The sequence below is a fragment of the Grammomys surdaster genome, unplaced genomic scaffold (genome assembly GCF_004785775.1).
Source record: "Grammomys surdaster isolate TR1022 unplaced genomic scaffold, NIH_TR_1.0 126612, whole genome shotgun sequence".
Lineage (NCBI taxonomy): Eukaryota > Metazoa > Chordata > Mammalia > Rodentia > Muridae > Grammomys > Grammomys surdaster.
This window is the reverse complement of record NW_021621401.1, coordinates 159,815-183,424: the sequence shown is the minus strand read 5'-3', so window position 1 is coordinate 183,424 and position 23,610 is coordinate 159,815. Positions and strand designations below refer to the sequence as shown.

Sequence of the window (23,610 nt, the reverse complement as noted above, 5' to 3'; positions counted from 1 at the left end):
CAGCTGGGACCCCAAAGCTTTGGTAGCATGAATGTTTATTGCTTCATGGGCATCCAGGACTCAAAAAACAAAACCATTGCACAATTAGTTCAAAGATCTTACTTCGCTTTTAAGTGTCAATTCAGGTAACTCCTAATTCTATAAAATAGTGTTTCAGTGAGCTGGGAAGAAGAGGCAGATTTTTTTTTTTAGACAGATTAGGGCTGAGGAAAGCTGAAACAAATAGCCACTATCGATCTGGTCACTTCAAAGTCTCTTTGGATTAAACAAGAGTTACTGAGACCACTGTTTGGATGAAGGTCCAGCAGAACTGAATCTCATGATCAAGTTCCTCGATACTTACCTTTTAAGGAAATCAGGAAGGAAAAAAATGGCCAAATGCAATCCTGGCTTCAGCTTCTCCCCTGCTTCAAGCTCCAGGCCACCAAAGACAGGAAGGGAACCACTGTTCTGCACCTACGGGGATGGATAGACCGTGGGCCACATAAGGGCCCTGGGTACCACTCCCAGCTATCCACATCCATTGTCATCTGTCCTGATGTCTGTCAGCCTCTTATAGCTGTGGTCTTATGTTACATGTCTGTCTCCATGAAGTCCCAGTATTTCACGAGGGCCTGAATCAAACTCAGCCTCTGCAGAAGGGCCAAAGGCACACAGAGGGCCACCTGGGCAGACAGACCCCAAAGGTTCAGCAAATAAAATGCCTGAATCCACTCAGTCTAAGGGCACTTATATGACAGGATATGGCAAGTGTGAATATGTTTGAATATGTTTGGCCCCCATAGACTCATGTGTTTGAATGCTTGGCCCACAGGGAGTGGCACTACTAGGAGGTGTGGCCTTGTTGGAGTAGGCATGGTCTTGTTGGAGGAAGTGTGTCACTGTGGGAGCGACCTTTGAAGTCTCCTAGTGCTCAAACTCTGACCAGTGTGGAATGAGAGCCTCCTCCTGGCTGCCTTTGGATCAAGATGTAGAACTCTTGGCTCTTCCAGCACCATGTCTGCCCCGCTATTGCCCTACTTCCCGCCATGATGATAATGAACTGAACCTCTGACACTGTAAACCAGCCCCAATTAAACATTTTGAGTATAAGAGTTGCCTTGGTCATGGTGTCTCTTCAGAGCAATGACACCCTAACTAAGGCAGGAAGAGTCACTTGTATGCACACATGATGCCCTGGGTTCTCTCTCCTGGGTTTACTCCCCACCTGTCAGCTCTGAGTAGTTTTGGAAGTGACTGGAATGAACCAACAGGTGGTACAGCAGGTCAGGCAGTCTGCAGACATGGAGTTCATGTATGCCACAGGTGCACCAGACACAAAATGTACTTGTCCCCACCACCACCACCACAAGACTTCTCTGTTGATAGTAGCTGTGAACCACCAACCTTTCATTTGCAAAATAAGGAATGATTATCCCTGGACTCAGAGTCCTGGCCACATGGCATGGTCAGTCAGCTCCCCTCCCGCAAGGTTGTGTCTACACATGAGGTAGGGAAGGAAGGTGAGTTCTCATGATACCTACATCAACAAACTTCTATAAGAAGGGGCAGGCATGAGGAGAGGCCATGGACAGGAACAGGTTCTAGGGCTAGCATTTGGCTGTTTCTGAGAAGTCATTGTCTAGATATGGCTCCGGGTACAAGACAGGGTCCCTGTGTAGAAGCATCAGAGAGCTCAAGGCTAAAAAAGGTGAACAAGCCAGGCGACAAGCACAGAAGCTCCTGAAGACATTCTAGCCACCTAGGGATCTGGAGCCTGGCCCTTCCTCACATGCTAACCAGTAGCTAAACATGCGAGGTGTCTCTTGATCCTCATTCCTGGCTCAGGCACAGACCCAGGACTAGAGGGACACATGAAGTATGACTGTCTGTAGAGACACTCTCCCACTGGAATAGAATAGGCTTCCAGAAATCATAGAAGATTATGTGCACAGACTTTGTCCTGAGAACACTCCTGGTGACAAAGGAAGTGGACCTTAACATTACAACATGAGAGGGAACCTTGTACTTTCAAAGCTAGGCTCCAGCTTTCTTGGTTAGGGTGTGGTCACGCATCACTTCTCTTTCGACAGCAGCAGGTGAGACCCATGGCTTCCACTAAGTGCAAATGTGCTGTCAAGTGCACAGATACCGCTATAAACAGTTCAGGTGAGAGGAAGGATGCTCTGGACAGAGAATGCAGCAGTCTCATCTGCCCATTCTCAACACAGGATGCCATTCCCACAGGTGGACCATTTCCACTCATGAGGCTCCACACGTGACCTCACCTTCTCTATACCCTCTGCTGCCCAGACCACATAGCAGCTGCTAGACACTATCCTTATCTTTACGGAGAGACCATGCCCATGGACTTCACCCTGTCAGGGAAGATGTAAAACAAGAAACATCTTCCCTGAAACTCCTGGAACTGTACTGCCCTCAGCTGAGCAACACGGCCTGTCATGAAAATGTATCTGAGTTGATGCTCTTGTCTGCCGTTCCCCTTGGTACTGAGATTCAGGGATCAGTACCCTGACATAACCTGCTGCTATCCACAAAGAGCAAGCAATGGAGTGGTGGTGGCTGCTCTTCCAGGGATAGTGACCCCCCCAGTCCTTGTGCAGGAACCAGTGTCACATGGATCCATACAGTGCCACCACTAGGTGTGGGGTTTGCCCTTGCATCCTCCCAATACCTACACCTGGCCCCATATTAGGCAAAATCAGTCTCTCTCTCTCTCTCTCTCTCTCTCTCTCTCTCTCTCTCTCTCTCTCTCTCTCTCTCTCTCTCTCTCTCTCTCTCTCTCTCTCTCTCTCTCTCAGGTCTCACAGTGTAGCTTATGCTAGCTTTGAACTTCAGGCAATCCTGTCTCAACCTCCCAAGTCCCAGACTGCACGCAAGCACCACCATGTCCAACTTGCAGAGTTATTGATAGACGCCCATGTCTTCAGCAGGCCTTTCTCTGAAGCAAGATCGTCAGTTTACCATGACTACCTAGTACCCAGGACTTCAGTCAACCCAGTTAAGAGGCATGCTTCCTAAGACAGAGGCCTGGAGTCTGTGTCCCTACCCTACGGTCAGCTGTCTCCAGAGATGGAATTGGACAAGAGCTGCCTAGATGTGTTTTCTTTAGAACAACATTATCCTCACTTTCCTCTTGTGTGTCTGTACCTGGTGTGTATTCACATGTAGATGTGTTTGGAGGAAGTGTATGTATATATGCACATCCATGTGTGGATATTTGTGTGCAGACCAGAGGGTAACATTAGGAGTCTTCTTCGATTTCTCATCAGTAGAGGCAGGGCCTCTCAATTGAACCCAGTGTTCACCAGTATAATTAGTTTGGCTAGCCAGCTTGCTCCAGAGATCCTCTGTGTCTCAGTCACTGTTCTATTGCTGTGAAGAGACACCTAGACTAAGACAATTCTTATAAAAGAACTTTGCTTACAGTTTCAGAGAATTATTTCATGGTCATCATGGCAGGAAGCAGACAGGCATGAGACTGGAGTAATATCTGTCCACAGACAGCAGGCAAAGAGAGGAGGGAGGGGCTGGAGTGGGTGTTTGAAACTTCAAAGCTCACGCACCTCCTCCAATAAGGCCACACCCACTTCAACAAGGCCACACCTCCTAATCCTTTCCAAACAGTTCATCAGCTGTAGACTAAGTGTACAAATATATGAGTCTATGAGGCTCATTCTTATTCAAGCCACAGTTTCTCTCTACCTTAAAAGTACTGGAATTACTGAGCAGCTCCTATACTCACCAGCATTTCTGTGGGCACTGGGAATCCACACTCACGTCCTCACGCTTACAATGTGAGAGTTTTAATCACTGAGCCATCTCCCCAACATGGCATTGCTTCTTGTAGTTGTCTGAATTATTTTTGAAAATCACTTCCAGGCTTTCTAAGGTAGTATTTTTAAAATGTCTGTTAAGAGCTGTTTAAGAGAAACAGCATTTTCCCAATCCCAGTTGGCTTCTGTGGCCAGCAGGGATAAGAATAAAGTTAACATGTTGTCGCCAACCTGTCCAACAGCCCCTCCCCCAAGGCTGAAAGGGCCAGTCTTGGCCCAGCTTCTGTCCCCGAGAAAAAGGGTTCCACAGATTCGGACAGCCTTCAGGGTCACAGATCACACGCTCAGCCTTCTCGGGCTCAACTACCAGTAAGTAGAGAATGGCCAACTTGCGATCTTTCTCCTTGGATTGGACACAGCCTTGACCTTTGTCCTTTTATTTGTGAGAGATCTGTCAGGCATCTGGGGTTAGGGGCTGTCCTGTGCATGGAGTTTCTGAAATGCTTCCTTGTCCAGTTTATCCACCACCCCTGTCACCACTCCTGAAGACTTAAGGATAAGGCAGTTGGCCCAGCCTGGGCTAGAGCAGAGTCATCAGAGTGGGCTCCAGGTATGGCTGGGCTAGGACAAGGTCTCTTTCTCCTGTTAGGAGCTCTCTAGTCGGAGGAGGCCATTTCTAGGCCAGTGGAAGGAGCCCTGTGTGTGCTCATCTGACGGCCCAGTTAATGTCCTAATTTCATAAAGGAGCCCAGGGGATGACAGCACACACTTGTTGATCAGCAGGATACTGTATTCTTTCCTGAAAGTCCTCCTTCCATCAAACTGGGGGTGGGGGATGGGATTTGTTTTTCCTTTGAGATAGAGAATCTCACTATAGAGCCCTGGATGGCCTGGAACTCGCTGTCTAGACCAGGATGCCCTCAAACTCAGAGAGATCCTCCTGTCTTCCAAGTACTAGGAGTAAACGTATATGCTGCTACAGCCAGAATCTTACAAACCTTTTGTATCCTGTTACCACTGTGCTCTAGAATCAAAACCCCTCCATACTGCTTCCTGCTTGAGAGGACTGGGATGGACACTTAGGAAGTTTCCAGTTGGGCAGGAGGGTGGGAACTAAGGAGTCATGGGGTCCTTGTTTCAGCCTGGACAGGGACTCACAGGTTCAGAACAGATGGTGCCTTTGGGTGGGTTTGTCTTTTCGTTTTTATGATGGATTCTTGATGTTTCTGAGACTTTAGCTGACCTGGAACTCACTATGTAAACCAGGCTGGCCTAAAATTCACAGAGATCTCCTGCCTCCCAAGTGCTTGGATTAAAGGACCTACCACACCTGGTTAACAGATGTGGGTCCCTATTGTGGGTCTTCCACAAGTGGGAGCACCTGAGCTGGGGGCATGGCCCACCACTGGCCCTACCTGCGCTGCTGCCAGAGCCCGGCACAGGGCACTCTGAGATGCCCTTGGCCTCCATTGTGGAGAGTGGGGGACCCTCTCAATAGGGATCCAAGACCTGACTACCTCTAGGACCAGTTGTTGCTCCAGGACTCACTCCCCTGTCTTGATCATCCCCTAACTGACTTCTCTGAGTCTAATGAATTGCATAAAGCCTGAGTCTTGGGGCTGGGATGGGAGACACTGAAGCAGGCTGGTCTCACTACCCACTGTCTCCGCAGTAGGAATTCCCTCAAGCCCTGGAACCCACCTGAGGGTTCAGATTGTCCCATTGGAGCCAGTCAGAAACATTACATCATCCCAGTGGGATCAGCACTCTGGGGCCTTCTAGAGGTTACCTAGTCCTTCAGCCTCTAGAGTGGCTGGCCCCTTCCTCCCTATTGTCACTGTGGTTTGCTGGCTCTCCCAGTTTTTCTCCTGCCACAGAGACACCCATGGTAGCCTGTGTTAGGGTGTGCATCCAGTTCAGGGCACACAAAAGGCATGGGGAGGGAGGGCGAGCACGGGGCCCAGGAGATATCACAGCCCTCCACCCTACCAGGAAGAGTGACATCTGCCGAGGCCTGGCACCATTAACCTTAAGCTCTCCCAGGCCCCAAATCCATGATAAGTAATCTCTCTGCTCCCTAGTGTGCCCCAGTTCCAGAGATGCCTCCTGATCTAACCACATGTTGATGCACACCAGGGGCCAGGGAAGCATGATGACCCCATTTCACTGATCAACACCAGGGAAGCCTGCTGTGTGACTAATGGTCCTGAGAGTCCAAGGGACAGGGACCTTGTCTGTCCTTTGATCAGACCTGTAGGGTTCCAGGCCATCTACTGGTCAGGGTGGGCTCTGAACTGTTTCAGTTCCTCTATGACCTATCTGTTGTCCAGGTAAGGACAGAATAGCCATTCAACACACCTCTCCACCCCACAGAGGACCCAGAATACTTAGCAAGGTCTTGGCCCTGCCTCCCAGGACAGACTTGCCTTTACGGAGCTCCAACCTGGTCTGCCCCTTCCCCAGGGGCTGCTGTTGCTGCCTGAGGCCCCCAGTCTGAGTTGCAGCCTGGAGCCTTCGTCATATGATGGTCTCCAGAGCACAGCTCCCCCAAGACTTTGTGAGTTGTACCTCTGACAGTGACACTGGGAAGCGAGCTAGAGGGAGGAGCTGCTCTGGGAAGTCGAAGGCAGGGCTAGCCTACTGCCCCATTACAGAATCTCTGAGGAATAGGGAGGTGACTGCGGGACACAGGGCCCAAAATCCTGTGGCTGAGGAAGTACTCTTCCCCATACAGGGGTCCCAAAGGCCATCCAGCATCAGCTAAGAAACTGGCCTACTCACGCCCTAAACCATTACGTTTTACAGAACCCATGGCTGGATACGGCATGGGGGCCTCAGGTGTGGTGGGTCACTCATCTTCAGCTTTGGGCAGATTAAACGTTAGTTCTTTTGAAGTCATTGCCTGGGAATGGGGAAGGCACCAGAAAGTGAGAGTGCTATGGAGAGAGGCCTGAACCACTTCCAGGAGAGGCTCGTGTCCTGGAATTCTGCGGGATGTTTCCTAGCCTACCATAAGTGGACAACACCGAAGATCACCTGCATCCGGTGAGCTGCAAAGACCGACCACAGTGGGAAATGTCCTGCCCCTGCCCCCTCTTCCCAGCTGGCTGTTGGTAGCATAGGAGTGCCCAGAGAAGCTTCATTGGATGGGGCATATTTTGCCCTTTACGGCTCTGGTCCCAAGAAGTATCGCAAGATTGTCGAACCGGGTTGCCAGCAGTTCTAGTTGACCCAGAAGAGACAGGACTAGCCCCCATTGCTACATGTCCCACCCCAGAGGAGACAAGCAGAGGCTGTAAGAGCAGCCCAGGGAGCTCTTGGGGTCAGCCCAACCCTGTGAGGGCGGTACCAAGGCCCCAGGTGGCAAGAGTGGGCGGGGCGGCTGCCTGGGCTCCCCGGACTCGGACAGCCCGGCCTCACTCCACAGATTCTTCGGCCCTTGTCATCTCTGCTTTTGCTGTCTCCTTCAAAAGTAAGTCCAATGAACAGAACCCTCACATTGAGGGGGAAACAGACTCCAGGGCTCTAGGGCTTGACCAGGTGGGGGCCCCTAGGCTAATTCTAACTCCTGGGACCAGGGCAACTGCCTCCGGGCCTCAGGGGCGGGGCGGCCGACAGATCGAGTCCAGCGGCGCAGGAGCCATCGCTGCGCGACGGGGGCGCGTCTGTCCTGCGCCGTGCGCGCCGCCCGCAGTGCCCGTGTGCGCCGCCGTGCGCCTGGCCGGGGGCGTCTCGGGGTGCACCGGCGGCCGGGCTCCGGCGGCGGCAGCAACGCAGGTAGGGCCAGTGGTGGGCCATGACCCCAGCCCAGGTGCTCCCAGTTGTGGCGGACCCGCAGCTGATCCTCCACCCACGTGCCTGTCGGCGTGTGGGGCGCGGGAGAACCTGGCAGGGTGGGGCACTGTAACTTGGGGCCCCTGGGAAAGGTGCTCCGCAGGCGGCCACACACACCCAGGAATACTAGCCCACTCAACCTCTCACTGGTTCCTTGTGAGCCCTGCCAGGACCTCTTTAGGATGGGCCACTCTAAAGGCAGTACCATCGCTGGGTCCTAGACTCGCCCCAAGGCCGGCTCAGCTGCAGTATCCCGGGATAGAGGCTTTGCCCGGAAGTGTCCGGCAATCGGTGCCAGACCCCTCAAGGTCGTGGAAGCAGTGATTGGAGGGAGAACCAGAGACTTGGTCTTTTTGGAGTGCACCTAGATAGGGAGGGGTAAAGGGAGGCTCGTCGTTGTGCCCCAACTGACAATTCTCCCTAGTCAGGTCGGTGACTAGTGACTGGGTCTGAAAACACTGGCCTCAGGAGGCTACCCACCTCCCAAGTCCTGGGCTTGCTGAAAGGCCTGTGTCCCCAGACCTGCACATACCCCACCCTACATGCAAATTGCAGCCAAATCCTCCCAGCCCCACGATTAACTTGGCCTCTTTACCCATGCAAAACAGGCATCCAGGAGGGCCAGGCAGCACCCAGCATCTCGGGGGCCCTAATCCCACCCAGGGTCTGAGTTAGAAGTGGGTATGGAAGGAGGATGGGGGTTGCTCTGGATACTCAAGAGTCCGTTTTTTTTTTAAGTCTCCCTAGGCAGGGATGAGTCTGTCCTCCAAATCCAGGGCTGGGCCTTCTCAGGCTTATTTGCCCAGCCAAGAACGGAAAGTTTGCTCTACAGCTAATCAGCCCCACTGGGTAGAGAAGGCCCTGGAGCCTTGTTAGTGGGTCTCTGTGGCACTGTCCAGGCCCTTTGCCAACATCATCACTGCAGACCTCAGGAAGGGCCAATGGGTGGTGTTGTCCAATGGGCAGCAGGTTCCAGGATCTCCCTGTCCCAGGGCTTAGGTGGGGTGGGGTGGGGTGGAGGTGAGGACTGCAGACCCAGCTCTTGCTTCTCCCACCCACCAGCCTCAGGCTGGCTACCTCCGACGCCCCCGACGCCATGGAGGAGTGGGATGTGCCCCAGATGAAGAAGGAGGTGGAGAGCCTCAAGTATCAACTGGCCTTCAAGAGGGAGATGTCGTCCAAGACCATCCCCGAGTGAGTGCCCTGTGATGTGTGTCAATTACCTGCCCCTAGTGTGAGCCAGGACCTCACACCCCGGTGGGCAGGTGCCATGGGAATGACCAACATTCACTGAAACCCCCCACTCACAGGCTTCTCAAGTGGATCGAGGATGGGATCCCCAAGGACCCCTTCCTGAACCCAGACCTGATGAAGAACAACCCCTGGGTAGAGAAGGCCAAGTGTACCATCCTATGAGCCTGACCCACTCTCTGTAAGGTGTGACTTTATAAATAGACTTCTCCAGGTGTCTCTGCTTTAGTACATTCCCAGTGGGAGTCGGTGCCATCTGATGTCCTGGGGCAGTGGGGCTACAGCAGGTCCCTGATGTACAGGCTGCGCCGAACAGCATTTGAGACACCCTCGTTGAACCGGAACCACACCTCACTCCTGCCCACTGCCACACCCATGCGCCACTCGTCTGCATCCTTCTGGGTGGCCTCAACCTCTGCAGGGACCAAAAGGATGCACCTCAGCAGACTCCAGCCCATGTCTCCACCCCCACCCCTCCTTTTGTGACCCATACACACCTCTGCTTGGGACTGCCACTTTCCTGATGACCACACGTCCAAAGAAGTCCCTCTCAGGCTAGCAGAAAAGAGGGCCATCAGATGGCCAGTGGACAAGCAGGCACACCTAGGCCTTTCCCCTGTGAGAGACTCCCAAGGCCTCTGAGCAAGGCCTGCGACTAGAAATACCTCTTCTAACCACTGCCCATTTTCTGGGAGCAACAGGTGGCTCCTTGGGACTTGGGGCAAGCCCCACCCTCCGTTCATCATTTTGCTCCAGCCCTACCCCCACACACACCTGCTCCTGCACAGCTGCTTTCTTCATGATGTGTTCTAGCCGCTGCTCATGGTTACGTGGGGCAGGCTTCTTTGCCCCCTTTTCCCCACTGTCCATCAGACTTGCAGGCCCTGAGGGACCCTGGTCCACCTGAATGGAAGTGTGATGAGAGCCAGCCAGCTGACTAAGGCCAAACCACTGATATTGTATGCTGTCTCAACACCAGGGCAAGCTTACCTGGGGGCCACCTCCAGTCCAGGCCAAAGCCTCTGCCCTCCGCATCTTCTCCATTTCGATCTCCCTGGCAATCAGCTGCTTAGCTTGGTAGGTTAGGGGCTTGCGGGCAGGTAGTTCAGGGAAGCGGCAGACCTCCTCCACATTCCTGCCCAGGTGGGTAAGGCAAGATACCAGGGTACCAGTCAACAGAGGCAAGGTCTACCTGTTGTACCAACCCCACATACCAAGTTTAAGAGCTAAGGTGTGGGGTCAGTAGGGCCAGAGCCTGCCTGTGGCACCAACCCATATACCAAGTTCAAGACCTTGGATATAGGGCGAGGTCCTGACACTGCTACATCCTAACCCCATGGCAGCTGGGGATCTCCCAACTATAAGTGGAGAAGACAAGGAACATGCACAGGGCTTCAGGGAGGGAGCAAGAACAGGCAGGGACACAGGGAGCCTCACTAAACTTCAGGACACCAGGGTTGCTACTGCTGTGCCTCAAGCCATCTAGAGCCTCAAAGAGCGGGAGACACACAGGCTCTCCACCCTGGGATGGACAGAGGTTCTGTGATCCCTACGCTGAAACTTGGAATCAAAACTGTGTCTGACCTGGGATGAGGCCCAGGGCCAGCCACATTTGTGCCAGATCTAAACTGCAACCCACAACCCCTTGGACACCTCACCAAGGCCACACTGGCTTTGGCACACACATTGCATGTTCCCAGGCACAGGGGCACTCACGGCTCCAGCCTGTAGAGGTACTGCCCATCAGGTGTGCGCTCCTGGTGGTAGGTGAGACTGTAGGCAAGCATGGTACCCACAAGGTTGGACAACTGCTGCTTCTCACGGGCACTGTACAGCTGTGTGCTCACCTAGGATCAAGTGGACACAGGTGAGACAACTGAGCAATGCCTGGAGCCACCTGGGCCACCAACTCCACCCTTTCCTCCATATCTGACACTCACGGGGCGCAGTTTGGGTGAGAGGACATCCAGGAGCAGGCAGAGGGTATCTAGAATAAGGGCCTGTGGTGTGGCCCGGCTGCGGGTGGCCGGTGCCATACCTGACACCAGTGTCTGTATGTGGTTCCTTGTCTGGCTCATCCGGGTCTGGGCCTAGGACAGAAGGTGAACCAGGGCCAGGTGAGCAATACCCCCCGGGGCCAGCCAGCCCCTGAGCACAATCTCCGCAGATGTCACACCTCCTGCTGGCTGCTGGGGAACGTGATCCGTGGCACATGGCTGGAGGCGAAGAGCACGTGGAAGGCTGCAGGCAGGAAGGGCAGGTAGCGCAGCAACTGGAAGCTCTGGCCATGGTGGGCAGCCTGCTCCAGCAGGTCATCAAAGGCCAGCCAGTCAAGGGCATAGCACACGGTGCCTAGGCTGGAGTCCCGAAGCCGAAGGCGTAGAAAGTTGTCAAACAGGCCCTAAGAGTAGTGAGCAGGCCATGAACCCCTGCAGGAGTAGGAAGGCCCTGACCCTCTGACCCCCTCATCTCCCCATAGTGTGAGCGTCAGCCTCAGGACCCTTCCACTAGCTCCTGCTCTATGAAGTCCAAGGTGTAAGGATCAGCTGCCAGTACCAGGGAGGGACCTACTAGTCTAATGAAGGCCCTGAGACAAGTAGGTTGGCACAAGGTCCAGTCCCCCACCCCTCCAGAAGTGGCAGGAAGCTATATCCTCAAAATTCAGGGCATAGCTGCCCCAGCTTGCCTGTGCGAGCCCAGTTCCCACTGCCCATACCGCGTAGCCCCTCTAAACTGCACATTTCCAGATTGTCCGTGGATTTCCAAATACTAATCCAAAGCCGCTTAGAGATGGAGGCAGCTTAAGCCAGGCCCTCTGGGGAGTAGGGGAGGCTAGGTCGCTTGCTCAAGTGCATACCTCTCTACCTGCTCTCCACACCATGAGCGCCCTCCAGCTAGTAGTATCTAGTCCCTGTAAGCCCAGGCCCCGGTATGTCCGTCCCTCACAGAGATCTCTAGATGGTTCCCAGTCCTCAGCCCAAAACTCATCTAGAGGCCTAAGCCTTCTGCCACCTCCATTATCCCTTTAGTTCCCTTTCTGGGCCTGAGGGTCTTTCCTCATGGCTGGTCCTTAATCCTACCATCCCCTCAGATGCCTGACACCTGTCCACTCACACCCTTGACTTTGAAACCCACCCAGGACATCTTCTGTTCAGTATCTACTCATTTAGTACTAGCGTCACGAGAGCTGAGGTGGGCACAGGTACCTGGACAACCTTCTCATGCTCGCCCGCAGCGGTGGTCACACGCAAGATGTGGTAGAAGCGCTGGGAAGCCAGGGTCAGGGAGCCCTTGTCGCCATCGCTGAACAGGAGAGCGTGGGTTGGTAGCATCAGGTCCTGGCCCACAAGTCGCCTGCAAGTAGAGAGGGTGCTGAGGCTGGGGACACGCCCAGTGAAAGCAAAGGTGCGGCAGCCATGCTAGCCACATTCCGTATACTCTGAGGGAAGCCCTGGCCGGACTGCTTTATACCACTCTGAAGGTACAAGAATCCCTAAGCAGAGCCATCTAGGAGCAAAAGACTCTCTCTGAGCTGACTAAGGTAAGGTCAGGGAGGGTCACCCTCTAGGCCACAGATTTAGGAGGCTCTAGCCAACTCCTCTTGGGGCAGTAACTGGGCCCCCAACCTAAGTCAGGACCCTTAGAACCAGAGAACACAGTGAGACCAAACAGCTGTCCTGGAGCCCTGGCAGCATCAGGTGGTGTCTAAGGTCTATAGGCAACAGAGGCATCCAGACCAAGGCTGGCCCGCTCATACCACCTGGACTACCCACCTTTGAGCCCTGGGCAACTGGAAGACCTCTTGCCACACAGAGAATAGCCCCTTGCGCTGGTCCTTCAGGCCGACATGGGTGGTCTGCACATCCTTCACACTCAGCTCCCGCCGGCCCCTCCCATACAGAAACTGGAAAAGGGTGGAGTAAGTGGGGGCCATTCTCACCCCACCCTGCCTCACCCACGCCATGTGCCCACCTGTAGGGTGTTGATGCAGGCACGAATGTCATTGTCGGTCTTCTCACAGAGGGCACCCAGTGCACCCGGGTCAGACCACATGCCATGTTGCAGGGAGATCTAGGAGCAGGATAAGCACTCGAGTGCTTATCCTAGGACCCATGCCTAGTCTAGCACAACCTCAGAGCCAACCCTATGGCCACGAATGACCTGGTTCCCCAGATGCAGTAAACAACCCTGTGCTGGGGGCAGCCAGAGAGTGCCGTGTGGGTCCCATGAGAGTACACCTGACAGCTCAATACAAGACGGAACCAGGGTGCTCAGAGGGGAGGAACATGGGAAGGGAGGTCGGGATAGAGGCTGCATATCACACTGGAAGCCGTCCCCTCCATGCCCCACTGACCTCCTGGAGCCGCTGCACCAGCCTGGAGGGCAGAGTCGGTGGGACATGGAGCAGAAGAGCCTGCTGCTTCAGCTGCCTTAGGGAAGGCGTGAACCTGCAGGACAGGACCACAGTGGCCACACGAGGGACGGGCCAGGGCGAGGCCAGCACACCCCGCTGCTTAGGAAGGCCCCATCCCACCACTGCACTCACTGGTCATTGCAGATACAGATGATAGGCCTCATTAGGAGGCCCCCCTCAGCCCTACGTCGCCGCCCCGCTGCGGCCACAGCCGTGCCTCCTTGCTCAGCCTCCTGCGGCCCCTTGCGATTCAGGATACTCAGGAGCACGTTGATGGCTGCCTTCAGGGAGGCACAGAAGAGGTCAGTGAGCCAAAGCCCCAGTGCACCCAGCCTGCCGCCCACCCTCCCAGGCTGCAGAGGCCTACCGTGGGGGCGCCATCAATCTCATCAATAACCAGGCAGTTGGGCCTCCCACCCGCACCCAGCACCGACTCCATTTGCGTAGCTGCTTCAATGCGTGTCCGGAAGGCCTCGGGGCTACGGTCATCACTGGAAGAGCAAAGACAAGAATTACTAGGTAGCAGCCAGCATCCCAGCAGGATGCTATGAGGCACCCACAGGATGGAGCTACCACCAACTTCAGTAAGCCATGAAAGACATATCCCAACCCCAGCCCACACATCCAGGACCCTAGCCCCACCCACCAGCCAGAGTTTGAGGCCTACATCACAGGCTCAACCTCACAGAAGCCCCAGACAACGCTGTCCTCCACTCACCTCGCATTCATCTCTACCACACAATACCCTGCATGCCTTGCGACCACATGTGCCAGCGTGGTCTTGCCTAGTCCTGGAGGGCCACACAGCAGTGCCACCTACAGTCAAAGCAGAGGACAGATTGCCTATCCCTTAGCCTCCAGGGAGCTCCTGGCCAGTAGCCAGGGACTAGAAACAAGGTTGATCACCGTTCCCCATACTACAGCCATCAGTGAGAACACCCAGAATACTCAGAGTAAGAGAAAACCCTTCCCAGGAAGCAAGTTATGCGGGGACTTGACAGGAACACAAGCCCCTCCCCCACTGCCTAGCATCCTGTGCTGACTTTATCTAAACCCTTAGGAGAATGGATTTAACTTCGAATTCACAACACTAGCACTTGATACCAACCCTGATATCATTGAACCCACAGACTCTAGAAGAGTTAAAGATGTCTCATAGACCCCACCCCTACCCCTGAGACTATTGCAATAGCACTGGCTACCCAGAGGACAAAGCCCTAAGCTCAGATATGTTCATACAGGCCCGCATGGGGTTTACCTTCTGCCGAGGCCTCCGGCTTGGGTCCAGCTCAGCTTCTAGCATCTCCTCCAGTACCTGCTCATGGCTTTTCCACTTGCCAGGGGCTGCGGCCTCCTTCCCAACCCGGGTGGGCTCTACACCAGGTCTGGGCTTCCGGGCAGGCCTCTCATGGCCAAACACCACCAGGTCCCATAGCTTCAGCCACTTGAGGAGGCAGCGGTTGGTAAACTGTAAGAGGAAAGCCTAAGGGAAAGGCCCTGACATGCCCATATTTTCAACATAGACGGGGACACTGAGGCTCAGAAGGCCCAGGCTCTGGTTATCAACAATTTCACTGAGACCTCCAGCCTCTGAGACCCTATGCTCACCCCAGGACAACCCGGCACCAATTGCTGAGGGTGAGCAAAAGGACAGGTTAGGACAGTGTTTCTTAAGCTGTGGTCACAACCCCCTTGGGAGTCAATGACCCTTTCATAGGGATCACCTAAGACCATTGGGAAACACAGACATTTACATTAAGATTCATAACAGTAGCAAAACTTCAGTTATGAAGTAGCAATGAAAATAATTTTATGGTTGGGGTCAGCACAATATGAGAAACTGTATCAAAGGGTCACAGCATGAGGAAGGTTGAGAACCACTGGGCTAGGACATCCAGGCCTCTAACCAAGCCCACAGCAGGTCACAGTTAACTAGCTGTAAACCAGTTTTGTGCTGACTTGGTTTCCCCATTTAGCACTGAGTCCTGACATCATCCTTAGCACCCAATGGCCAACCACACAAAGACCCTGGCCCTTTCCTCGTGCTGATAAGGCAAGCCAGTCACACTTGAGTGAGAACGGGAGCTCACATCATCGCTGAGCAGTTCCGTGTAGTGCTGGGGTGCAAACTCATCCACCCAGAGGCAGTGCTGAGTACTGTCCTGGCCGGGGACTGCCTCCTCTGCAGGGGTCTCCTCAAGCATAGCTTCCTCCCCTTCAGACCTGAGGCTGAAGAGAAGCAAGTCCTGATTCACTACAGAGGGATCACAGTGACCATGCCCACAATATATGCCCAAACCAACAGGGGTTCCTGGGGTGGTAAGTGTGTGTCACCTATGTAGAGTGTCTGAAAGCTGTTGGGCCTCCTCCAGAAGTTGTTGCCGTCTCTATACAAACACGATAGGCTGGGGTCAGGACAAGTCCAGCCAGCATCCGACTCAACACACACACCTCCCACTCCACTAAACTCACCTTGCTGTCAACTTGCTCCTTCAGGGAGGTGAAGGGGATGCCCAGCAGGTCCAGCTGGCCACGGCCTCGCCATTTGACATCCAGATGAGGGTTCTGGGCAAGACAGATTTGTCATCTCTGTAACCCTCCCAGGTCATGGGGGCACCCACAGTGCCCTTCTGCCAAAAAAAGGCTGACAGAGGGAGAGAGATGACACCTTGCCTAATCAGAGAGGAGACAGATGCTGCCCTCAGATGGACTAGGTGCAAGGGAGGTCAGCTTTAGTTGAGGGAAGAGGAAAAAAGAAACAGAAAGCTAATATATGGGGTACAAGGTGTCACTCTACGGCCACAAACCCCAAAAGTAGCATTGCTGTTTCCAACACTGGACTACCTGGGCATGCCTGTTTCTAGCAATTCAGACAGGTGAAACTGGCCTGAGAACCTGCTGAGAGCCCATACAGGCAACATAAAAGAAGCAGTGCCACGGCAAACCCCATGCTATGGTCACACACCTGCACCCCAGTGCCTGTGAGGTCAGCCCGAAGCACCAAAAAGGACCGCTCTCCACATGTGGATGTCACATTGACGTAATCCTCTAAGACAGGGGGCCGTCTCAGAACAGGATTGCGGGCACTTGGCAATGCCTGCATGAGGTCTTTGTCAGCACTAGCATCTGAGGGCCTAGGAGGGACAAACATCTCCAGTCACTCTCAATGGGGTGCCTGGACCCACAGTCACTCCTCTTGCCTTCCCACAGACATCCATTTCCAGAGCCTCATCCAGGGACAGGCAGCTTTTCCAAGGCAGATGTACATGCCCTTAAACAACACACCCAGCATCCAACATCTCAGGGAAGACCTCCGGACTCGGTGGAGGAGTGATGTCCCCAGGAGGGGAATCAGGGTACAAGAGCTCCTCCATATCTGGCTCGAAGTTCAGCCTCTTCACCACGTCCAACCTGGGCCGTTTGACCATGGGGCCTGCAGAGACAGAGGCAGGATGAGGAGAAGAATAGAAAACTGATCCTCAGAATTCCCGACTTTAAGTGCCCAGTCTCCAATCGGACATACTGGAGGGCACAGGCTGGTCTCTACGAACATTCTTTCTGGCATTGCGGCTGTCATTTCTTGGAGACCCTGCAGGACAGGGACGTGGGACAGTGTCCCCACCAGCGATTGCCTCTTCGAAAGTCAGCGGGGGGCGGCTCGTCGGAGTCTGGAGAGTCCCAGAAGGCACCAGGTCCCCTGTTCCTGCTGAGACAGAGGTTGACAGCAACCACACATATCAAGAAGCGAACTCCTACCTATCCCATCCACACAACTCTCCACGCTGCAGCAGGATGCAGCCACGACCTGGTTGTGACCCAGGACCCGCGCCCACCTTCCAGCTCAGCCAGCACTTCGAGCTCGCCCGCGAACTGGTTTTCGAAGTCATCCTCCACACCATACAGATCTTCCTCGTAGTCTTCCATGGAGCCGGACCACAGCTCCCACAGCTAAGTGTCCCTCAGAACTTCCCGCGCCGCTGACACCGCGCGACACCCCTCCCCGCGTACCGCCAATCAACAGCCGGCGTCCCCAGAGGCGCCCGCCATTGGCCAGCGGGAAAGGGCGGGTCTTCACACGCAGAGGGCGGAGGAGAAGAATAATAGTTCAATGGTTGAAGTGGAGGCCCAAGAATGCTTTCTATTGGCCTGTACAGTAATCCGTCCGTGCGGGAGGCGGGGAAATAGGTGGGACTAAGAAGATGCGCGCGCAGACCATCCGGGACGGGCCTTACCTTTCTTCAATGGGCGGAGCTCCAGGCCCGGAATGCCATTGGCCAATACGACCATCCATAAGCAAGGTGGAATGGGAAGGGTGAAAAGGCGGAGCTGCGCGCCAGCCAGGCCAAGACCTGGTTCTGAGTATTGGGAAGCAAGGTTGGATGCAGGACTGAGAAGTGACATCCTGGTCCCTTAGCGTGTTGCAGGTAAGTCCTAAAGGGTCTGCATGTGGTCACAGGCTGGTGGGAGGCAAGTTAGGGAGCGCCTGCAGTCCTGGGTGGTCCGGGCCAATCAGGACACAGCAACTCCTGTCCTCTTCCTTGCCTACTCAGAGAAGGTCCATAACCTAGCCGCAAGTGTGTAGGCGTGAGCTGGGCAACCAGGCTGTTTATTCCATGTCGGGTCAGGGAGAGCTCCCTCACTCTGAGTCTATGGCAAGTCAGAATCTCCTGGCCTTGGCCAGACTCCTATTCCGGGGCTGACACCCCTGGCCTGGCCCTTTGTGGAAGGCATAAAGGGTTCCAGCAGGTGCTGGCCCCAGTAAGTGTGCACAGTACTTGAGGTCCAGGTCAGGCACCCTCCTACCCCAGGCTCACTCCCACCTGCGTGCAGCCCCACCATGGAGCCTGGCAGCGTGGAAAATCTGTCCATCGTGTACCAGAGCAGCGACTTCCTGGTGGTGAACAAGCACTGGGACCTGCGCATTGACAGCAAGACCTGGCGGGAGACCCTGACCCTACAGAAGCAGCTCCGACACCACTTCCCAGAACTGGCTGACCCTGACACCTGCTATGGGTTCAGGTACACAGCCAACACAGAGAGCCCCACTGCAGCATCCTTCCAAAGGATGCTAGGACACTGGACTCTGCCACAGAGGTGCTAACCAGAACACCACAGGGTCCAGCCACTGTTCTGCCCCTTCCCAGGTTCTGCCACCAGTTGGACTTCTCCACCAGCGGGGCACTGTGTGTGGCCCTGAATAAAGCAGCTGCAGGCAGCGCTTATAAGTGCTTCAAGGAACGGCGAGTCACCAAAGCCTACCTGGCACTGGTAAGTCTTAGCCCAAGGCTCTCAGCCTACTCCAGCAGGCCTCTCTAACCCAAGCTCCATGCCAGGCCTATGTGCCTACCTAGAGCTTAGCCACGTCCTTCTCAGAGGTGTCAGTGTGGCCCAGTGAGCTATATGTGATGTCCTTGCTCAATAGGTCCGAGGCCATGTCCAGGAAAGCCAAGTGACAATCAACTATGCCATTGGCAGGAACAGCACAGAGGGGCGGACCCACACCATGTGCATCGAGGGCACTCATGGTAATCGTGGTTTGTTGTGGGGGCCATGGGCATGTCTCCAAACCCTGCATGAGCTGGAACAGCCAGACAGGTGGAGACTGGAGTTGGCTCAAGCTTTAGGGCTGGCCCAGCTGACCCTTATACTTCCCTTTCCATCTAGGTTGTGAGAACCCTAAGCCAAGTCTCACAGAGCTGCTGGTCCTGGAACATGGACTGTATGCTGGTGACCCTGTATCCAAAGTGCTGCTGAAGCCACTTACAGGTATGTCCAGGGCAGGGGTTCGTCATATAAGAAAGGACCTTGAGTATAGGCATTGTGGTGTGCCGGGGTCTACACCAGGTGTGCAGGCAAAACCAATAGCAAGATCTTTACTGGTGCTTGCATGTACCCTGGTGGTCAAACTGATCTGTCTAGCTAGATCAAGTGTCTCCTGGCTGTGCCCCCACAGCCCACCCCAGACCAATCTCTTGTCCTGAGTCCCAATATCTGATTTGTAGCAAGGAATATAGATAATGAATTCTATACCAAGGGCCTGCCCTACCCTGCCCTGCCCTTCCTAATGCCACAGATCTGTAAAGCAGCTACTCAGATGAGACTCTTTCTTTTCTTTCTTTCCTTTTCTTTTTTCTTTTATTTCTTTTTCTATTTTTTTTTTCTTTGTAGTTTTTCAAAACTGGGTTTCTCTATGAAGCCATGGCTGCCTTGGAACTTACTCTGTAGACCAGGCTGGCCTCGAACTCAGAGAGCTCCGCCTGCCTCTGCCTCCCCAAAGGGATTAAAGGCCTGTGCCATGACTGCCTAGAAAGAGATTCTTTCTTTAAAAAAGAAGACTGAGTAAACAGGTATGGTAGCATAGACACATATTGCTAGCACTCTAGAGACAGAGGCAGGAAGATCAGAAGTTCATGCCCACATTCAGTGACACAAGACTCTGTCACCAGGAAAAGGAAAGGGGCCAGCGAGGCAGCGAGGCAGCGAGGCAGGTGAAGGTGCCTTCCACCAAGTCCGACAACACGAGTCCCAGACCTACATGGTGGAAGGAGAGAGGAGACTCTGAGAAGATGTCTTCTGGGTGGTGAAATGGTGGCACTTGCCTTTCAACTCTGCACTTTAGAGGCAGAGGCAGGCAGATCTCTGTGGGTTTGAGGTCTACAGAGTGAGTTCCAGGATAGCCAGGGCTACACAGAGAAACCCTGTCTCCAAAAAAAAAAAAAAAAAAAGTTGTCTTCTGACTTTGATAGTGTAGTATCAAGCAGGCACATACAGGAACACAGCACACGCACAATTAAAATGTACTTTAAAAACATTTTAAAGGGAGAAATAAGAGAGTTGGGGGTGCAGTTGCCTGTAAAATGCTTGCTAGCATGCACAATGGGTCCATTCCTCGGTACTGCAGCACAGAACTGAAAGCCAAGGGGCTGCTGGGAGACTCTAAAGCCAACCCAGAGAACTTGCTGGATACTCTAAGAGCAAGGGATGTGACAAAGAATGGTTCCTCCCAGCCTGACCTCCCATCCCTGACTCCACAGGCCGGACACACCAGCTTCGTGTACACTGCAGCGCCCTTGGCCACCCTATCGTGGGTGACCTGACTTATGGACAGGCTGAGGACCAGGAGGACCAACCATTTCGCATGATGCTGCATGCCTTCTACCTGCGCATCCCCACACAGGCTGAGTGCGTGGAGGCCTGTACACCTGACCCCTTCCTGCCTGCCCTTGATGCCTGCTGGAGTCCCACTACCTGTGTTCAACCCCTTGGACAGCTCCTCCAGGCCCTACGGACTGACCCTGACCCCGACCCTACGGGTGGAGGGCCAAGGCCCTGCAGCCCCTCCACCCCACAGCCCAGGCCAGGTCGGCCTCCTCCTGAGACTGAGGCACAGAGAGCATCGTGCCTGCAGTGGCTATCAGAGTGGACACTAGAGCCGGACAACTAAGAGCCTCTGGGCTTGGGGGTTGAGAGCTGCTAGATGCAGCAGCTAGGAAACCATGATTGCTAGAGGACAGGGTACTCCGGCTGTAGGAGAGATGTCCAGTAGGTATGTCTTCTCTCAGCATCCCCCCGGGGGAAGCTAAGACTTTGCCTTCTGGAACAGCTTTCTGCCTCTTTAGCTTCACCCCAGGCTTGCCAAAATCCCTAGCCAGGAAGGGCAAAGCCAGGAACAGGGATCCTCCAGGGCCCTAGGAAGGGCCATCCTGGCATTAGCCTACCTGGACTTGGGTCACCTATAGTCCCCAACCTGTCTCCTGCTGCCCACCACTGTCATGTGCCTTTGCCTTTCCTGAATTCTGCCAGGGCCTCATCTCCTCTGCCTGCATCTAGCACTTGGCCCCAATGCATGGGAGTGTGTTGGGGCATCTACAGAGGTGTCCTTCGTGCATGCCCAGCCCTCTAAACCTGCCATGGATGCTGCTTCTGCTCTCTGGGCTCCTAGCTGGAGCGTTGACCACGTCACCACCTGCCTGGCTTCTACATAGCCATAGAAAATCAGCGTCAGCCTTTGGGTCCTCTCCTGGGAACCTTCTGGACTTCACCTGACCACCACAACACAGCCACAGCACCCTGGCTGCAGCTAGGGTCTACGATTAAGAATAAATGTTCAGTGATCAATCTTGAGAGTGACCGTGAGCCTATCTGATATGGGGTACCCTTGACCCTTCCTTGCTGAACATGGCAGACCTCTAGCCCATGGCTACTTAGCAGGACCCACTCTAGACCTTAAGGCCATGGCTGCTGCCCTTCCTCGCCCCACAGGCAGTGAGAAACTTGCACTGGGCTTGGGGGTTCTTAGCAAGGACCAGAAGATGGGTCATATGTGCAGTCCCCAGAAGGCCCCTCCCAGTTAAGAGCATATTATAGCAGCTTTCAAGCCAGAGTTTCTAGGAGAGCCACTATTCATCTTGGCCTATAGCCTAGGTGCCCAGAGTCCCAGTGCTCATGGGAGGGAGATCACAAAGCCAACATTCCCTCTGAGGTTGCATGGCTACTGCTCAGTCCCTCCCCGTTGCAATATGTCTCCTCAACTGCACCACACTTGGGTTTGGACTACAGCTCCCATGATGGATCAGAGCAGAAGCCACTGCCCACTAGAACTTGGTAGAGATTTCATGGAAATCAAGGTCATGAGGCCCTGCTTCTGCTTCCTGTGCCTCAGTTTCCCAATCTGCAAAAGGAGAGCTTGGAGTAGTTTGGGCGGCCATGCTAGCTCTCCCAACCCCCATCATTCACATGCTTTTTTTTTTTCTTTCCATGGAGAGATACAGGTCTTTTCCTGTTTGCTCTACCTCAGGATGTCCCTCACTTAGGCCTAGCCCTAGCCATAGTGGTAATCTGGAGAGGTGTCTCTGCAGACCCAGGCTTTGGGCGCTCACGTCCCTGGTGCCAACTCCAAAGCTCCCACCTCCCTTCAGCAGCTGTCCTACCTGTTATCACCACACAGGGGCACTGGTGGGTCCTGTTAACAGCATGTCTGCCATTAGACCCTAAGGCCTGTGCTCCACAGCCTGCGACCTGTAGGGAGTGGGGCTGGGCCAACCTCACAACTTTGTGGTTCTCAGGGGTTAGTCCCTGCCAGACCTCAGGCAGGGTTCTATCAAGACTTCCCAAAAGACTTTCCTCAGGAAGTTTAGCACCAACAGGCACATGCCAGATACCAGGGAGCCTAGCCAGCACCAATGGCAAATTATCCCATTTTGAAGAGGAAACAAGGCTGGGGATTTAGCTCAGCTTAGCATTCATGAAACCCTGGGTTCCAACCCCAGCAGTACATCTAAGTAAGCAAACAAACGATCCTTTATGTGGTGGTGCTCACCTGTAATTCCAGCACTCAAGGGTGGGAAGCAAGAAGATCCCAAGTTCAAAGTCATCCTCAGCTACATAACAAGTTGGAAGCCAGCCTGCTGGAAGAGATCCTGTTTAAAAAGCAGTTTGGGGGGGGGGGTCTGGAAAGATGATTCAGTGGGTAACATACTTGCTGTGTAAGTGTGAAGACCTGAGTTTTGATCCCCAGAACCCACATAAAGCCAGACATGCTAGCTCACAATCCAAGTTTCTACCATGGCCTGGAAGGTAGAGACAGGTGACCCCTCAGAAGCTATGGGCCAGCTAGCCTGGTGTACATAACTCTGAACTATATAACCATCTCAAATAAGATGGAAGACAAGGCAAGAACTAAGACTTGCCAGAGTTGTCTTCTGATCTACACACATGCATCAATCACATACATACACATGCAGTCACATACATACACACATAAACATGTACTCATGCGCACACACTGTACTGGCTAGTTTTGTGTGTCAGCGTGACACAAGCTGGAGTTATCACAGAGAAAGGAGCCTCCCTTGAGGAAATGCTTTCATGAGATCCAGCTGTAAGGCATTTTCTCAATTAGTGATCAAGGGTGGGAGGGCCCATTGTGGGTGGTGTCATCGCTGGGCTGGTAGTCTTGGGTTCTATAAGAAAGCAAGATGAGCAAGCCAGGGAAGCAAGCCAATAAGTAACATCCCTCCATGGCCTCTGCATCAGCTCCTGCTTCCTGACATACTCGAGATCCAGTCCTGACTTCCTTTGGTGATGAACATCAACGTGGAAGTGTAAGCTGAATAAATCCTTTCCTCCCCAACTTGCTTCTTGGTCATGATGTTTATGCAGGAATAGGGACCCTGACTAAGACACACACACACAAACACACATGCACACTCACATACATACACATAAATACATATGTGTGCACTCACATACATACACACATAAAATGTACTCATGTGCACACACACAAACACACACATATAAACACATGTACTCATATAAACACACATGCACTCA

At 53.8% G+C, this 23,610-nt stretch overlaps 3 protein-coding genes across 5 annotated transcripts; 2 read left to right on the top strand and 1 right to left on the bottom strand.

Annotated features, from left to right (window-relative positions):
- Positions 1–7,148: 7,148 nt before the first annotated feature.
- Positions 7,149–9,091, top strand: Gng13 (G protein subunit gamma 13). 2 transcript variants are annotated; one of them, XM_028760928.1, is made up of 3 exons: positions 7,149–7,248; positions 8,673–8,804; positions 8,921–9,091. In XM_028760928.1, the coding sequence occupies exons 2-3, from the start codon at positions 8,707–8,709 to the stop codon at positions 9,024–9,026; spliced, it is 204 nt and encodes a 67-aa protein (XP_028616761.1). In that variant the 5' UTR covers positions 7,149–7,248; positions 8,673–8,706; the 3' UTR covers positions 9,027–9,091. The 2 variants fall into 2 exon arrangements, with proteins under 2 accessions (XP_028616761.1, XP_028616762.1); XM_028760929.1 differs by lacking the exon at positions 7,149–7,248 and adding an exon at positions 7,506–7,553.
- Chtf18 (chromosome transmission fidelity factor 18) lies at positions 9,035–17,221 on the bottom strand. The gene is made up of 22 exons (XM_028760930.1): positions 17,109–17,221; positions 16,799–16,978; positions 16,561–16,708; positions 16,241–16,409; positions 15,748–15,840; positions 15,610–15,662; positions 15,366–15,504; positions 14,534–14,743; positions 13,994–14,091; positions 13,643–13,766; positions 13,408–13,556; positions 13,216–13,309; positions 12,834–12,932; positions 12,635–12,765; positions 12,068–12,215; positions 11,038–11,262; positions 10,802–10,951; positions 10,578–10,708; positions 9,852–9,996; positions 9,636–9,764; positions 9,359–9,416; positions 9,035–9,276 (listed from the first exon to the last, which is right to left on the bottom strand). Exons 1-22 carry the CDS (start codon positions 17,197–17,199, stop codon positions 9,140–9,142), a joined length of 2,901 nt encoding a protein of 966 aa, XP_028616763.1. The 5' UTR covers positions 17,200–17,221; the 3' UTR covers positions 9,035–9,139.
- Positions 17,222–17,568: 347 nt separating this feature from the next.
- Positions 17,569–21,399, top strand: Rpusd1 (RNA pseudouridine synthase domain containing 1). 2 transcript variants are annotated; one of them, XM_028760875.1, is made up of 6 exons: positions 17,569–17,699; positions 18,106–18,294; positions 18,420–18,543; positions 18,698–18,800; positions 18,940–19,041; positions 20,310–21,399. In XM_028760875.1, exons 2-6 carry the CDS (start codon positions 18,113–18,115, stop codon positions 20,717–20,719), a joined length of 921 nt encoding a protein of 306 aa, XP_028616708.1. In that variant the 5' UTR covers positions 17,569–17,699; positions 18,106–18,112; the 3' UTR covers positions 20,720–21,399. The 2 variants fall into 2 exon arrangements, with proteins under 2 accessions (XP_028616708.1, XP_028616709.1); XM_028760876.1 differs by lacking the exon at positions 18,106–18,294 and having other exon boundaries at positions 17,571–17,699.
- The last annotated feature ends 2,211 nt before the right edge of the window (positions 21,400–23,610 follow it).

Coding starts and splice junctions, on each gene's coding strand:
- Gng13 (XM_028760928.1), top strand. CDS start 8,707: ATGGAGGAGTGGGATGTGCCCCAGATGAAGAAGGAGGTGGAGAGCCTC. Junction 8,805..8,920: donor TCGTCCAAGACCATCCCCGA/GTGAGTGCCCTG, acceptor CCCCACTCACAG/GCTTCTCAAGTGGATCGAGG.
- Chtf18 (XM_028760930.1), bottom strand. CDS start 17,199: ATGGAAGACTACGAGGAAGATCTGTATGGTGTGGAGGATGACTTCGAA. Junction 16,979..17,108: donor AGTGCTGGCTGAGCTGGAAG/GTGGGCGCGGGT, acceptor CTGTCTCAGCAG/GAACAGGGGACCTGGTGCCT. Junction 12,216..12,634: donor CAGTTGCCCAGGGCTCAAAG/GTGGGTAGTCCA, acceptor CTCTACTTGCAG/GCGACTTGTGGGCCAGGACC.
- Rpusd1 (XM_028760875.1), top strand. CDS start 18,113: ATGGAGCCTGGCAGCGTGGAAAATCTGTCCATCGTGTACCAGAGCAGC. Junction 18,295..18,419: donor GACACCTGCTATGGGTTCAG/GTACACAGCCAA, acceptor GCCCCTTCCCAG/GTTCTGCCACCAGTTGGACT. Junction 19,042..20,309: donor GCTGCTGAAGCCACTTACAG/GTATGTCCAGGG, acceptor CTGACTCCACAG/GCCGGACACACCAGCTTCGT.